At 41.5% G+C, this 16,888-nt stretch overlaps 1 protein-coding gene across 1 annotated transcript in view; it reads left to right on the forward strand.

Annotated features, from left to right (window-relative positions):
• ANAPC5 (anaphase promoting complex subunit 5) overlaps nucleotides 1–16,888 on the forward strand; it is a 48,690-nt gene that overhangs the window by 24,225 nt on the left and 7,577 nt on the right. Inside the window, exons 13-16 of the mRNA XM_044275748.1 lie at nucleotides 8,462–8,583; nucleotides 11,366–11,473; nucleotides 11,824–11,971; nucleotides 14,019–14,181. Coding sequence (XP_044131683.1) covers nucleotides 8,462–8,583; nucleotides 11,366–11,473; nucleotides 11,824–11,971; nucleotides 14,019–14,181 — 541 coding nt within the window. The remainder of the gene's footprint in view (nucleotides 1–8,461; nucleotides 8,584–11,365; nucleotides 11,474–11,823; nucleotides 11,972–14,018; nucleotides 14,182–16,888) is intronic.

Consider the following 16,888-nt stretch of genomic DNA (forward strand, 5'->3'; position numbering starts at 1 on the left):
TGTTCCATTCCATTGGCTCTGTATACTGTAGCTTCTACCGATCCTCTCCTTCTATAGGTGAAACCCTCACACTGGTCCTAGGTGTGGTGATTATATCTACATTCCCTGTCCGGTGGATCTCCGGCTCATTTTACGCTACCAATGGATGCCGTTGCACCAATAGGTGGGGACTTTACGCTGGCGCTTGCAGTGTTAGCTAACGCATGCACTCATCCCTGATGACAGGGTCATCTGCAGTACTTCCATTTTCAGCCCAGGTATTTGAATTGGCATGCATGCTATAGCTGAGGAGCCATTCAATCCTGGTGCACATTATTGCGGGGTTCTCCCTGGTTGGCATAACCTCCTTGTTTCTATGGCACTGGACTGCCACATGGTTTTCATTACATGTGGGACATTGGCGCTAACGGGGACGCTGTGACACAATGCTACCTCTTTTAAGAGAGGCACAGGGCACATACTGTGTATCAACTAACCCCCCCCCCCCCCACTGGATGGAGCTGGAGTGTTGTCACACGAGGGGAGGAAGTATCCGGGATTTGCCATTTATTGATAATAACCGTATCTGAGAACATGGATCGTGCTGCTCTCAGTGCGGCCATATTCCCTCAGCAGCACAGGGAGCAGGAGGCAGTCTCTTCCTTCCCCCTGTGCTGCTGCCGCCACCAATGGGAACGAAAAGGAGGGGAGGACTCACTGCGCCACCAATGATAACTAACGTTTACTACATTACAAATACAGCCGGCGGCAGAAACGCATTGCCTACACCCGACCTCTGACAGGGCGCTGCGATCTGCGGCAATTAACCCCTCTGGTGCCGCACCTACGGGGTTAACTGCCGCTGATCGCAGTGCCCTGTCAGAGGTTGAGTGTAGGCAATGCGTTTCTGCCGCCGGCTTTATTTGTATTAAACGTTAATTATCATTTGGTGGCGCAGTGCGTCCCCCCCAGTATTTAAATCATTGCTGGCGCAGTTTGCCCAGTCCCCCCCACCCCCCAGTATTAAAATCATTGGTATCAGTGACCACAGAGTTACCGCTCCCCTCCTCATTGGTGGTGCAGTGGCAGCTTCTGATCGGAGCCCCAGCTGTGTAAACGCGGGGCTCTGATCGGTTACCATGGCAGCCAGGACACTACTGAAGCCCTCCATGGTGCTGTGTGCACAAAGCTCAGGGCAGCAGGGAGAGTGTGAAGTCCTATTCACCCCTATAGATCTCTATCAGGGTGAATAGGACAAGTGATTAAAAGATCCCAGGTTCTAGCCCCTAAGGGGGGAAATAGTTATTAAATAAAAAGTAAAAATAAAAAAAAGAACACCCAAAATATTAAGTATAACTCACTCAATTTTCCATATACAATAAATAAACATATTACATATGGCCACGTCCGAAAAGACCAAACTATTCAAATATTTTGAAAAAAATCTCCTATGCGGTGAACGCTGTAAAATCTGTGGTATCGAATGGTACCGAGTATCGCAATACTTTTTTATGGCATCGAAACCAAATCAAAATGTTGGTATCTAAACAACCCTAGTTGTAACTGTACTGATCTGGAGAATGAAGATAACAGGTCAGTTTTACCGCATAGTGTACAGTGTACAAAATAAATAAAACCTTTTATCAGAATTGCGTTTTTTTCCCCAATTCTACCCCATTTGGATTTCCCCCCTCCCACTACATGGTATGCAACTGTGAATGGTGCCATTAGAAAGTACAACTTGTCCCGCAAAAAAATAAGCCCTCATAAGGCTATGTTAATAGAAAAATAAGAAAGTTAGGACCATGGGAAGGTGCGGAGTGAAAAACGCAAAAAAGGAAAATCACAGGGTCCTCAAGGGGTTAAATCACATATATATATATATATATATATATATATATATATATATATATATATATATATATATATATATATATATATATATATATACTATATATATATATACACACATACACACACACACACACACACACACACACACACACACACACACACACACACACACACACACACACACACACACACACACACACACACACACACACAACGGAACAGCACCTCCTGAGACAAATCGCAGGTGCAAGCTACCTGGCAATAATACAGCAAACAAATAAAGTAGCAGCACACCACTAGATGCACTAAGACTGAGTGAACAGGTGTTTGAGATATATACAGGTCCTTCTAAAAAAATTTAGCATATTGTGATAAAGTTCATTATTTTCTGTAATGTACTGATAAACATTACTTTCATATATCTTAGATTCATTACACACCAACTGAAGTAGTTCAAGCCTTTTATTGTTTTAATATTGATGATTTTGGCATACAGCTCATGAAAACCCAAATTTCCTATCTAAAAAAATTAGCATATTTCATCCGACCAATAAAAGAAAAGTGTTTTTAATACAAAAAAAAGTCAACCTTCAAATAATTATGTTCAGTTATGCACTCAATACTTGGTCGGGAATCCTTTTGCAGAAATGACTGCTTCAATGCGGCGTGGCATGGAGGCAATCAGCCTGTGGCACTGCTGAGGTGTTATGGAGGCCCAGGATGCTTCGATAGCGGCCTTAAGCTCATCCACAGTGTTGGGTCTTGCGTCTCTCAACTTTCTCTTCCCAATATCCCACAGATTCTCTATGGGGTTCAGGTCAGGAGAGTTGGCAGGCCAATTGAGCACAGTAATACCATGGTCAGTAAACCATTTACCAGTGGTTTTGGCACTGTGAGCAGGTGCCAGGTCGTGCTGAAAAATGAAATCTTCATCTCCATAAAGCTTTTCAGCAGATGGAAGCATGAAGTGCTCCAAAATCTCCTGATAGCTAGCTGCATTGACCCTGCCCTTGATAAAACACAGTGGACCAACACCAGCAGCTGACATGGCACCCCAGACCATCACTGACTGTGGGTACTTGACACTGGACTTCAGGCATTTTGGCATTTCCCTGTCCCCAGTCTTCCTCCAGACTCTGGCACCTTGATTTCCGAATGACATGCAACAGTCCAGTGCTGCTTCTCTGTAGCCCAGGTCAGGCGCTTCTGCCGCTGTTTCTGGTTCAAAAGTGGCTTGACCTGGGGAATGCGGCACCTGTAGCCCATTTCCTGCACACGCCTGTACACGGTGGCTCTGGATGTTTCTACTCCAGACTCAGTCCACTGCTTCCGCAGGTCCCCCAAGGTCTGGAATCGGTCCTTCTCCACAATCTTCCTCAGGGTCCGGTCACCTCTTCTCGTTGTGCAGCGTTTTCTGCCACACTTTTTCCTTCCCACAGACTTCCCACTGAGGTGCCTTGATACAGCACTCTGGGAACAGCCTATTCGTTCAGAAATTTCTTTCTGTGTCTTACCCTCTTGCTTGAGGGTGTCAATGATGGCCTTCTGGACAGCAGTCAGGTCGGCAGTCTTACCCATGATTGCGGTTTTGAGTAATGAACCAGGCTGGGAGTTTTTAAAAGCCTCAGGAATCTTTTGCAGGTGTTTAGAGTTAATTAGTTGATTCAGATGATTAGGTTAATAGCTCGTTTAGAGAACCTTTTCATGATATGCTAATTTTTTGAGATAGGAATTTGGGGTTTTCATGAGCTGTATGCCAAAATCATCAATATTAAAACAATAAAAGGCTTGAACTACTTCAGTTGGTGTGTAATAAATCTAAAATATATGAAAGTCTAATGTTTATCAGTACATTACAGAAAATAATGAACTTTATCACAATATGCTAATTTTTTTAGACTGACCTGTATATCTCAAAATATATATATATATATATATATATATATATATCTCTATATATATATATCTATATATATCTCATGCGACGTTTCGGTCCGCTTGCTGGGACCTTGGAAAGGTCCACACTTTCTTTTTCACCAACGGATGTGCTGCGGTGTCTTCATTTATTTTATATGAATATATAAATAAATAATGGCCAGCACTCCAAGTAGAAAACCAAAATGTATTCACCCATGTGGCAAAAAGGAAGCAACGTTTCGGCTCAACAATAGAGCCTTTCTTAAGCATTGAACACAAGCGCAAAGTGAAATATATATAGGCCAAACAATTTGTCAAATCAATAAACATGATGCAAAACAGCCATGTGCAATTAATGACATAATTGATCAATACAGCCATGTGCAATTAATGACATAATTGATCAATATATACATAAAAATACTATATACTGATAAAAAAAAAACAGTGATCGAAATCATATCATGTACGTGAGGTGATGCAACAATGTGGTGAAAATTGCCAGTGTTACATAATATACAAAATTCATACGTATATAAATAATAAAGTCCTTATAACAAAGTTTGTAACCCAATTAAAAACATCAATAAAATTTGATTTATGCTGTTATTGGTGTTTTTAATTGGGTTACATACTTTGTTATAAGCACATAGCTTTGAGATAGATATAGATGGATATATAGATATATAGATAGATATATCTATATATCTCAAAGCTATGTGCTTATAACAAAGTATATAACCCAATTAAAAACACCAATAACAGCATAATAAAATTTTATTGATGTTTTTAATATATGTATGTGTGTGTGTGTGTGTGTGTGTGTTTTTCATTGTCCACTATATATGTAAAAAAATAAATAAATTAATAGTCATGCCACTTTCGCACTAGCCATTATTTCTAATATTATATCAAGGCTTATTTTTCAGTAGCCATCTCGTTATCACAGGATTACAATGAGGAGATTACATCAAATCTATGATTCACAGTAGGTGATGGTCACAGCTTAGGCTTCTTTCACATTAGCGTTCGGATTGTCCGGCAGGCTGTGGTTTTTGTCCAGCCACCTCTCAGCATGTTTGTCATGCTCGGCCGCATCTCCGACCCGTCCCCATTATAGTGAATGGGGCCGGAGCAGACTTCCAGCAGCACACGTGTGCAAGCGTTAGTACGGATCCTAACGCTAATGTGAAGGAAGCCATTTCTATTTCCATCTGACATTTGCACGGTCACAGAGTATGTCTAGAAAATGCTCTCATACAAGTCAGTGACGTCCGCTAAAGTCTATTGTTTCTATAGTCATGTGGCTGCTGTCAAAGAACAGGAAGCCTTTTTATATATTTTAGACCTAGTGGCCAGTGAGAAACTGCATGATAGTTGACATGGAAAAAAATGATAAGTCGCAAAGGTGTTAAAAAAATTAATGTTACAGCACAGAAAACGGGTAGCTAGTACTCTGTGCTGCGGTCACAGCGGTGGGTCAGAAATGGGAGCTGAGCCTGTGCCATCATTAGTGCCCAGGCCACGTGCATAGCTGAGCCACACCCAGGCCAAGTCGTAGACGTCACAACTATGTTTGCGGTCTGCGTGTAGCGCTGCCCTATTTACTTCAGTGACATCACTGGCCTGCAGGAAAAAGCGAGAAGGCTGCATTAATAATAAGAGTACATGTCCCCTTTAAAATACTTACTAAAATATATATCCTTGAAATACAGTGGCCTCAGGATACAATATTTATATTCTACAATGGTGTTTCCTGGGACATGGTAAGTTAAAACTAGACTCAACATCCAATGCCACAGATCTAACCAATAAATATGGCTATTTCTCTGGTAAAACACCTGTTCTGGTTGTCTAGTAGCTCCTCTTTACAGTACAGTGCGGTACTACTTGTCCTGTATTGTTCTGTCTGTGCCAGGATGAGCTGTCAGGTGAGGGTGGCTCCCTTTTATTTTTCCGGCACACCGTGTGCTATACAGGACCCTCCTGAAGAAGCTCCTGTCCTCACCACAAAGTGATTTACAGCTCCCAGCATCTCTTCCTGCAGCACTGCACTGGCCTGACGTTGCACAGCGTGAGGTTACAGTGCGCCCCTACAAACACTACTTCCTGAACCTGTACGCTGAAGACCTGGGGACGTTGAGTAATACCAGCGATGGCAGCGCTACAATTGCTGCACCTCCTGTGTTCTAATGAGTGTTTTATAAGATGCACTGCCATTTTCCTCCCATTAGCAAGTGTCTCATTACTAGTTTTCCTTAGGGCTGTTTCACACGAGCGGATGCCGTGCGTGACCTCCGCTCCGTGAATGACAGCCAAGACCCGAAGGGTAAAAATGACCGATTTGAAATTTTTTCATTGCTTCTCTTACCCCCCAAAAATGTGATCAGAAAGTCACGCACACTCCAAAATGGTAGCAATAAAAACTACAGATTATTCCGCAAAACATTTTCCCCTAAACAGCTCAGTGGACATAAGTATAAAAAAGTTATGGGGGTCAGAATATGGTGTAAAATTTATATCTAATTTTTTTTTTTATCAAAGTTTCAATAATTTTTACACTATTTAGACATAAGGAACCTATACATATGGAGTATCGTTGTAATCGTACTGACCCAGAGAATGAAAGGCATGGCTCAGTTTTGCCGTAAACAAAACGCTGTGGGAACAAAACCCGTAAAACGGTGGAGGAATTTAGTTTTTTTTTTTTTTTTTTTTTTTTTTTTCCCCTAATTCCACCCCATTTGGAATTTTTTTTTTTTTAACCACCGCCCACTACATTTTATGCCCTAATTAATGGTGGCATTAAAAAGTACAACTTTTCCCGCAAAAAATAAGCCCTCATACAGCTATGTGACCGGAAATATAAAAAAGTTATGGCTTAAGGAAAATAGGGAAGAAAATTGGAAACTCAAAAATCTCCGGTAGCCTAAGGGTTAAAATCATACAACACAGTAGAGCTGCCCCCATTTTGGCATTAAAAACTACAATACGTCCTGCAAAAAAACAAGCCCTCTTATGGAAGAATAAAAAAGTTATGGTTTTTGAAATGCGGAGATGAGAAAAAGTAAAACATAAATTGCTGGAGCCTGCAGTGCCAAACTTCGCTATATCCTTGGGGGTTAACATAAAAAAAGAAGAAAAAAAACTTGAATCAAATGATTGGACAATTTCCTATGACAAACTTATGCAAATAAAATTGATTAGAAAACCAATCAAATCAAAGTCTCAAACCGCAATCTTGCTTGAAGCGCAGCAGGTCTGTGGTGAAGTGGGTTCAAGTTCCTAAATTTCATAAAAAAGACCGTGCAGCTCATAAACCACCAATGGAAGTGCCAGTATTCAAAGGCATACAGAAAGTGTCTGTCACTGGGTTTGAAATCCGGGCTCCCACCGCAGTTGGTGTCTTTATAACCAATAAATGCACATAAAATCATATAAGGTAGGTCCAGTATCTTCACCTGCCGCTTTTCCTATGACACATTTCCTCAAGCCTGAGTTCCTGAGTTTACACATTTTGTGTTTCTTAATGCAGCTTTTGAAGCCAAAGACAGGAATAGATCAGAAATTGAAGACACACAAAGTAAAGACCTAGTCTTCTTTTCCTCTTTTTGAATCTGCTCCTGGGTTTTGCTTCGAAATCTGCATCAAGGAAAATGAAACTGTAAACCCAGCCCTAAAAGGGTGTTTTCCAGGAGTTCAACAGTGTCCTCAGCATAGGTCTGATTTGTGGGGTCTGACTCCTGGCACCCCTGCCAGTCAGCGTCATGGAGCTTTGTGAGTGCTATGGCCTTCTTGCAGTAGAACAGCAGCACCATACATTGTATAGTGGATGTGCTTGTTACTGCTACCTAGGCCCAGTCACTAGACCCGGTCACTGGCATTGAACTGCAAATAGGCCATTTTACCATTAAATATGACCTCTCTGGCCTAGGAAGAGGCAGCGGCCTCTTCAAACAGCTGATCAGAGGGGGTGCCATGAGTCAGACCTCCCACTGATCATATATTGATGACCAGGGCTGGTTTTAGACAAAATTTTGCCCTGGGCAAAATTTAAAAGTGGGACTTCAAATTCTGAGGTATTCTACCAACAGTCACATTCAGTCAACTTGGTATAAGAGATGATCATGTACATTTTTAAAAGTATAGCACCCCCAAATGGTATACAGTATTACACACCCAGCCCCTCATAGTAAATAATTTAAGAGCCAGGGACCTCATAGTCTGTATAGCACAATATTCGCTGCGACGCTGGTCCTCTTGATGACCTATCCTGGGGAACTTCTGGAAAAACCTTCTTCCATTTGTGGATCAGGAGGTAGATTGTAATGTGAGTTTCTCAGGTTCAGACAGAAAGTTTTTGTTTGGCAAGTATTAGCAGTTGCAGTAAACTTCCTGAATTATGACAGTGAACTGTCCTGAAGATGTGTAGGCTGATTTAAAATTGGTGTACTCTAAAGGGTTTAGAAATTACTTACAACATTGGATTGACCAGTCTGTTAAGATTCCAGATGATCAGGCTGTCCTGTGCTAAACTGTTCCTGCTCTTTACTGTGTTCTGTTTATGATGCTTCAGCAAGTACTTTGAGCCCGGATACATTTTGTAACCTTACTGTTCAGTTTACATTGAGTTACCAAATTTTAGCTTGTGGTGTTTGTACAATTAAAGAGCTGACTCCGATTATTTGCTTACATGATATTATTTTCCCAGCTGTGGATGCTATTTGATCAGAAAATACAGTTTGATCGAGCTATGAATGACGGGAAGTATCACATTACTGAATCACTTGTGACTGGAATTACAGCCCTCAACAGCATTGAGGGATTATACAGGTATATACACCTCACTGATTTCCCCCTTCCACTGCTGTTTCAGTTTTTACTCTGTCCCTGTTAAGGCCTGTTTCACACGGGAGTCATGTTTTTGGCCTGGATAAGATGCGGGTGCGTCGCGGGAAAATTTGCGATTTTTGGGCGCGAGTGCAAAACATTGTAATGCTGTTTGGGTTAGGTGTTGTGTAGATTGTATTATTTTCTCTTATAACATGGTTATAAGGAAAAATAATAGCATTCTTAATACAGAATGCATAGTACAATAGGGCTGATCGTCTCCTAGCAACCGTGCGTGAAAATCGCACCGCATCTGCACTTGCTTGCGGATGCTTGCGATTTTCACGCAGCCCCATTCACTTCTATGGGGCCTGCTTTGCGTGGAAAACGCACAAAGAGGAGCATGCTGAAAAATCACCGCTCATGTGCACAGCCCTATAGAAATGAATGGGTCCGGATTCAGTGCGGGTGCAATGCGTTCACCTCACGCATTGCACCCGCGCGGAAATCTCGCCTGTCTGAAAGAGGCCTTAGTCTTCCATTTCCTAGTCTTGGGTTAAAATACAGAAAATGCATGGAGATGCCTTTCAGCCAATCATTGGCCGCAGCAGTGACGTGCCTGAGCCAGTGACTACTGAGCGGGCATCTCCTGCTGTTTCCTGTTAGTTGGGACCAGGAAGCTGAGACCAACTGGAACCTGGTAAGCTTTGGACTGGCATATATATATATATATATATATATATATATATATATATATATATATCAAATGCTTTATTGAAAAGTATTTTCATCAGCATAAAAGTATCTTGATACATTTAACACAAATGTAATAACAAATGTATTATGGTCATACATTAAGTACACAAATAATACAGTAGAATCAATAACATACGTCAAAGGAGATTCCAGGGGCAATCATCAGCTGGGCATAGGCAGATGTTAACACAACAAATCACACGAATGGGAGGCTTGTACCATCCCTCTTAGGGTCTATCCAGTATGACCTTATGGTCCACTATAATGTTAGACTACGTTGTACATTGGCGGAGTAGGCCGAAGACACCCAAGGGTCCCATAGTGATATATATATATATATATATATATATATTACAGGTCCTTCTCAAAAAAATTTGCATATTTTGATAAAGTTCATTATTTTCTGTAATGTACTGATAAACATTAGACTTTCATATATTTTAGATTCATTACACACCAACTGAAGTAGTTCAAGCCTTTTATTGTTTTAATATTGATGATTTTGGCATACAGCTCATGAAAACCCCTAATTCCTATCTAAAAAAATTAGCATATCATGAAAAGGTTCTCTAAACGAGCTATTAACCTAATCATCTGAATCAACTAACTCTAAACACCTGCAAAAGATTCCTGAGGCTTTTAAAAACTCCCAGCCTGGTTCATTACTCAAAACCGCAATCATGGGTAAGACTGCCGACCTGACTGCTGTCCAGAAGGCCATCATTGACACCCTCAAGCAAGAGGGTAAGACACAGAAAGAAATTTCTGAACGAATAGGCTGTTCCCAGAGTGCTGTATCAAGGCACCTCAGTGGGAAGTCTGTGGGAAGGAAAGTGTGGCAGAAAACGCTGCACAATGAGAAGAGGTGACCGGACCCTGAGGAAGATTGTGGAGAAGGACCGATTCCAGACCTTGGGGGACCTGCGGAAGCAGTGGACTGAGTCTGGAGTAGAAACATCCAGAGCCACCGTGTACAGGCGTGTGCAGGAAATGGGCTACAGGTGCCGCATTCCCCAGGTCAAGCCACTTTTGAACCAGAAACAGCGGCAGAAGCGCCTGACCTGGGCTACAGAGAAGCAGCACTGGACTGTTGCATGTCATTCGGAAATCAAGGTGCCAGAGTCTGGAGGAAGACTGGGGACAGGGAAATGCCAAAATGCCTGAAGTCCAGTGTCAAGTACCCACAGTCAGTGATGGTCTGGGGTGCCATGTCAGCTGCTGGTGTTGGTCTGCTGTGTTTTATCAAGGGCAGGGTCAATGCAGCTAGCTATCAGGAGATTTTGGAGCACTTCATGCTTCCATCTGCTGAAAAGCTTTATGGAGATGAAGATTTCATTTTTCAGCACGACCTGGCACCTGCTCACAGTGCCAAAACCACTGGTAAATGGTTTACTGACCATGGTATTACTGTGCTCAATTGGCCTGCCAACTCTCCTGACCTGAACCCCATAGAGAATCTGTGGGATATTGGGAAGAGAAAGTTGAGAGACGCAAGACCCAACACTGTGGATGAGCTTAAGGCCGCTATCGAAGCATCCTGGGCCTCCATAACACCTCAGCAGTGCCACAGGCTGATTGCCTCCATGCCACGCCGCATTGAAGCAGTCATTTCTGCAAAAGGATTCCCGACCAAGTATTGAGTGCATAACTGAACATCATTATTTGAAGGTTGACTTTTTTTGTATTAAAAACACTTTTCTTTTATTGGTCGGATGAAATATGCTAATTTTTTGAGATAGTAAATTTGGGTTTTCATGAGCTGTATGCCAAAATCATCAATATTAAAACAATAAAAGGCTTGAACTACTTCAGTTGGTGTGTAATGAATCTAAAATATATGAAAGTCTAATATTTATCAGTACATTACAGAAAATAATGAACTTTATCACAATATGCTAATTTTTTTAGAAGGACCTGTGTGTATATATATATAAAATATAATATAAACAAATTGAATCCTGCCAGACAAATCCTTGTAATGTGATGTAAGCAGCAACACTTCTGATTAACAATTTGCCCTTCTTCGTAGGAAAGCCGTTGTTTTGAAAGCACAAAACCAAACAGCAGAAGCTCATAAAATTCTACAGGTGCTACTGATTCACTGTCAGAAAGTAAAAAACATGGAGATGGTTATAAGGTTAGTTACACTTCATGTATATGTACCACTGACAGTTGTGTTCTGAACTTTGCCTCGACATAAAGAGTTACCGGTAATTTACACAGAATCTCATCATGTGGGGGGGACAATGATATTTTTCAAGGATCTGTTTCTACTGGCCAGGATTTGACACGTGACCACTGCTCTTTTTGGTGCAGTGCTGAGGCCACTGATTGAGCACAGAAATCATTTGTCGTCGACGTGACTTCACCACTGCAGCCAGGTAAACAGATCCTGGCCAGGAGAACTGAAACTCCAGTGACTTTTTTTCACTGTTGTATTTTCCATTCCACCGCAAACCTGTTACTATATCTGCTCTGTCATTTCAGAGTCCTTCTATCCTTAGCAGAGCTCTACTGGAGATCTTCATGTCACCCAGTTGCATTGCCTGTCTTACTCCAAGCACTAGCCCTATCTAGGGAGTACCGTTTACAGTACTTGGCCTCAGAGACGGTGCTAAATGTGGCTTTTTCACAGGTAGGAAACTTTGAAAACTGGACGGTCCATCCAGGATTTAAAAATGTTTTTCAGGAATATACATATTTTTTTTTCTTAGAGGGGTATTTTCGTTTTTTCAAGGTATCCCATATCCACAGGGTAGGGGATAACTATTGAACTGATGTTGGTCCTTCCATTGGGACCCCCACCGATAACTAGATCGGTGTACCCCATGCCAATAGCAGAGCACTGTACTCCCATAGAAATTAATGGAGCAGCCACGCGCTTGTGCTACCGGCCGCTTCGTTCATTTCAGGGGGGCTGCAGGTGGTACTAGGCCCTCATTCCCGTGATTGGTGAGGGTCCGAGTAGTAGGACCCTGACCAATCTAATAGGTATCCACTGGAATACCCCTTTAAGCTACCTGATCCACCTACCTGCTGCTGTCCACTTCCTGTCTTTGCTTGATTCATTGGAAATGCCACGAGAGAGGCCAGCTAGGTCAGTCAGTGTCGTTAGCGATGACCCGCCTCAGCCTGTGCGTAGCTGAGCAGGCCTTGACTAGCATTTCTGGCATGTTGAGCAAAGACAGAAAGTAGATGGCAGTGGGGACTGGAGCAGAGGTGGTGTATCGGTCAAGGTAAAAAAAAAATCTTCCTCTAAACTCCTTTTAAAGTGTGCTTATTCATGCAAAAAAAATTGCAGCTATAGAAGCATATGAAATGAAGCGCATGCAGTCCTTCTTATAACCTGAAAATGTATATTTTCTTTCTCCATGCATGCTGAGTAGGTCAACTCTTCCTATTGTAATGCTATTTCTGTGCTTAGCACTAAGAACCAGCCAGATGTCTCCCCAGGTCTGCTCACCTCTCATGAACACTGAGAATTGCAGCTGCATCCCCCTCCTCATCTACTATTTACTGTATTACTGTCGTCTGATTTGGAAGGGAGCTGAAGTAGTTTTAGATAATTTACAGCAGGAGTGGGGACATTTTTTTGCTGCCGAGGGCCATTTGGATATTTGTAACATAGTTTGGGGGCCATACAAAATTCTCTACTTAAAAATTTGACTGCTATATTTGGTCAACTGACTTAGGGGTAATTTACAGAAATTGCACTTCAATTAAAAAAAATCTAGAGCACTGTATTTTTGCAGCACAAAATGGCGCCTGCACTATATATTACAAATAGTACAGAAGCCATTTTGACCACACATAGCAGTCTAATATTTAAGTTGAGAATGTCATATATTTAGTTCTTTATTTGCCATTAATGACAGCCAAGCTCATCCCAGAGGGGTTCACCCAGCTTTCACTCTCCCTGCCTCTTTCTTTGCAACTGTCCCTGCCTTTATCTGTTTCTCAGCCTCAGATCTGCCCCCTACCTCCATCAGCCTCCTATCAGACCTCCTAGCCTACATCAGCCTCAGATCAGACCCTCTCTGGCCTCATCATACCCCCAGCCTCAGATCAGACCCCCAATAGGCCTCCCACCCTCAGATCAGACATTTAAAAAAAATAAACTTACCTCTCCAGCTTCGGATGGCTCTGCCACTTGGCAGATTGACTTACCCTCCTTGGTCTTCTTCCTGCCGCGCTGTACTGTGACCTGACAGCGCACAGCGTCTGGTCATAGTGCACGTCTACGTGCGCTACGTCCTGACACTGTAAGTGTCTGGACAGAGTATGGGCCTGGAAGAATACCAGGGAAGGTGAGTACAGCCAGTGCAGCACTGTTCTCACCTTCTTGTGCCTCTCGCGTGCTAATGACCGCTTCTATAATGGTAGCGGTCATTAGCATTTTCTGGCAAGGGTCCGGAGGCCACATGAAATGGTCAGAGGTTCCCCACCCCTGATTTACGGACTCTGCAGGTCAGAAATTAGAGACTAGACTGCAGCAAAGTAATAGACATGCCTCTTGCCCCTAATAATATTTATTGAAAGTTTGTGTACAAAGATATTTATTCACATATTTAGTTAAAAAAAGATTGGAAAGCTTTACCATATAACATGTTTTAACCTCTCATCTCTCCATCCCCCTGAATTTTTGATAACTGAACAAATTTAATACTATTGTATTTCTACAGCTGATGCTTGGCATTCCAGAGCAAGCCCTGAATATTCTGCATATGGCAATAGAGCCCATACTGGCTCATGGTGCCGTTCTGGATAAGGGCCGTGCAATGTTTCTTGTGGCTAAATGTCAAGTAGCCTCAGCAGCATCATATGCACCCCATAAAAAGACTGAAGGTAATCATTTTATACTATTCATCTTTATACCTTTTACAACTTTTGCCCAATTATTTGTTAAATGGTCACTAAATTTTCAGACAACTTTGTATAAATCAATAGTACAAGCGACCATAGGAAACTTTGTAATATGTATTTTCAGAGAGAAATGTCTAGTTCTCAGCTGTTTACCCCCTTCCCCCCTTGCTAAATGCGTTTCTCTTTGAAATATGCTTTGAATCCATGCAGTATGTGAGCAGCTCAACTGAAGGACCTGATTACATATGTCAGGCTTGTCCAAACTGCGGCCCTCCAGCTGTTCCAAAACTACAACTCCCAGCATGCCTGGATAGCTTACAGCTATTAGGGCATGCTGGGAGTTGTAGTTTTGGAACAGCTGGAGGGCCGCAGTTTGGACATGCCTGACATATGTCGATAAGACTTTGGAGAGGGGAGGGAGAAGGAGTGAGCAGGAGCAGAGTGATACTGACAACTACAAATAGACAGCTGCAGCTAAATAGGAAGTTTATATCTTAGTCCAATATAATTTTATTCATAACCATACAGATCACTATTTCTCTGTAATGTCCTCCATGATCCTAGGTCTGATTTTAAGTAAGTAGGAGAAGGTTAGGAAGCAGACTCTCCTCTACTCTCTGAGTGCAGTGAATGGAAGATGGTGTACACCCATCAGAACTGGGAAAACTGCAAACTAGACATTCAGCCTGAACAGGGGAAAACTGCTAAACAATGCCAGATATAAGTGATATAATGACCAGAAATAATGTTATTCCTCATTTACACACTGTACTATTGATTTAATGCAAAGCTTGTTGAAAGATTGGTGGGGGTCCCACACCTAACACTTCCACAGATCAGCTGTTCATTAGTGACTATGAGCTGAGCTGTTGTAAGCAGACACTGCTTTCTGCTTCCTTCTCTGTCCACTGTGTTTCTGACATTGACAGCTGCCGCAAACAACTGATCGGTAGGGGTGCCGTGTGTCTAACCAATATGATATTGATGACCTATCTTGAGGCTAGCTTATCAATATATGGAAACTGGAAAACCCCTTTAATGTGTCATTATGTACATTGCTGCAAAATGATGTCCTTTAGTAATGGCAGACATATTTTTACTCCACCTAAAATATTACTGATATTAGGCACTGCAACTTGACCTGCTGATAATAGCAGAGCATGACAGATCATATGTCCAGCCACTTGTATATAAAGTCAGAATGATGTCAGCATGCAAGAAATTTCTCCCACATCCCTACATTTTGCTGTTATTACACTGTAAATAAATGTTTTCTTTTATTAACAATATTTTCACTGTGCAACGGATTCTGTGATATAAATGTGTTAACAAGCCAGTGAATATAGTTTTAAAATGAACTTTTAGGGTGTATCCACACAAGGTTTTTTTGTGTAACATTTTAGGATTTCAGCAGGATGTTTTTTTTTTTTTTTACCTTATCACAATTGACCGTTCTCTGGTGATTTAGTGTGCTATTACATGTGCGGCTTGAGCTGGACAATTAGCGATAGCTGCAGTGTAGTACCCGTGGCTCAAGCCCCATGTGTAATCGTAACCCAGTCTGCAAAATGTAAAACAAACTGATTGACATGATGAATTGCTGCAGAAACAGATGGCTAGTATACTGAATGTAATTTTGGTGTGAAAGAGTAAAATCTAATTTTAATCCAGTCCGACAACAAATGCCACCTTAGGCCAATTTCAAACAAGCCAATTTTCCATCCGGGTGTGATCCGTTTTGCGAATGGACAGGATCCAACCGGAATCCTGCCCCCTTCTTTTTCAATGGATCTGTGCACATGAGCATCATTTTTCACTGATCATCTTGCTGTTCAGGAAAAATCGCTGCATGTTCTATATTAGTTCTTTACACAACTCCGGTTCCATAGAAATGAATGGGGCTGTGTGAAAAACGCAAGGCATCCATGGTTGCTAGGAGATGTTGAGTGTTATTCTTTAGTTTTTCTTCATGCGCCTGAAAAATTGATGCAATCTGAAAGGAAGCACTAACCGAATTGCAGAAAAACTGATTAAACCTGTGTGCGAGGAGCAACGGGAGTGCTGCCATTACTCCTAGAGGTTGATCTCTCTTTGCTGCCACCTCCTCTCCACTTTGATTACCCCTTCAGGACCCTGCCATTTTTCACCTTGGGGACCAGGCCATTTTTTGCAAATCTGACCAGTGTCACTTTATGTGGTGATAACTTTTAAAATGATTTTATTTATCCAAGCCATTCTGAGATTGTTTGTTTCTCGTCACATATTGTACTTCATGACAGTGGTAAATTTGAGTCAAAATATTTCATTTTTATTTATTAAATACCAAATTTACCAAGAATTTGGAAAAATGTGCAATTTTAAAAAATTTTATTTCTCTGCTTTCAAAACAAATAGTGATACCCCCTAAAATAGTTATTACTTTATATTCCCCATATGTCTACTTTATGTTTGGATAATTTCGTAAATCATATTTTCTTTTTTTGGGACGTTAGAAGGCTTAGAGGTTTAGAAGCAGATCTTAAAATTTGTAAGAATTTCCAAAACCCAATTTTTAAGGACCAGTTCAGTTCTGAAGTCACTTTGTGGGGCTTACATAATAGAAACCACCTATAAATGGCCCCATTTTATAAACTACACCCCTCAAGGTATTCAAAATAAATAAAAAATTGCGGGATTAAGTGACTGTTTG

Source organism: Bufo gargarizans, chromosome 1 (genome assembly GCF_014858855.1).
Source record: "Bufo gargarizans isolate SCDJY-AF-19 chromosome 1, ASM1485885v1, whole genome shotgun sequence".
Classification (NCBI taxonomy): Eukaryota; Metazoa; Chordata; class Amphibia; order Anura; family Bufonidae; genus Bufo; species Bufo gargarizans.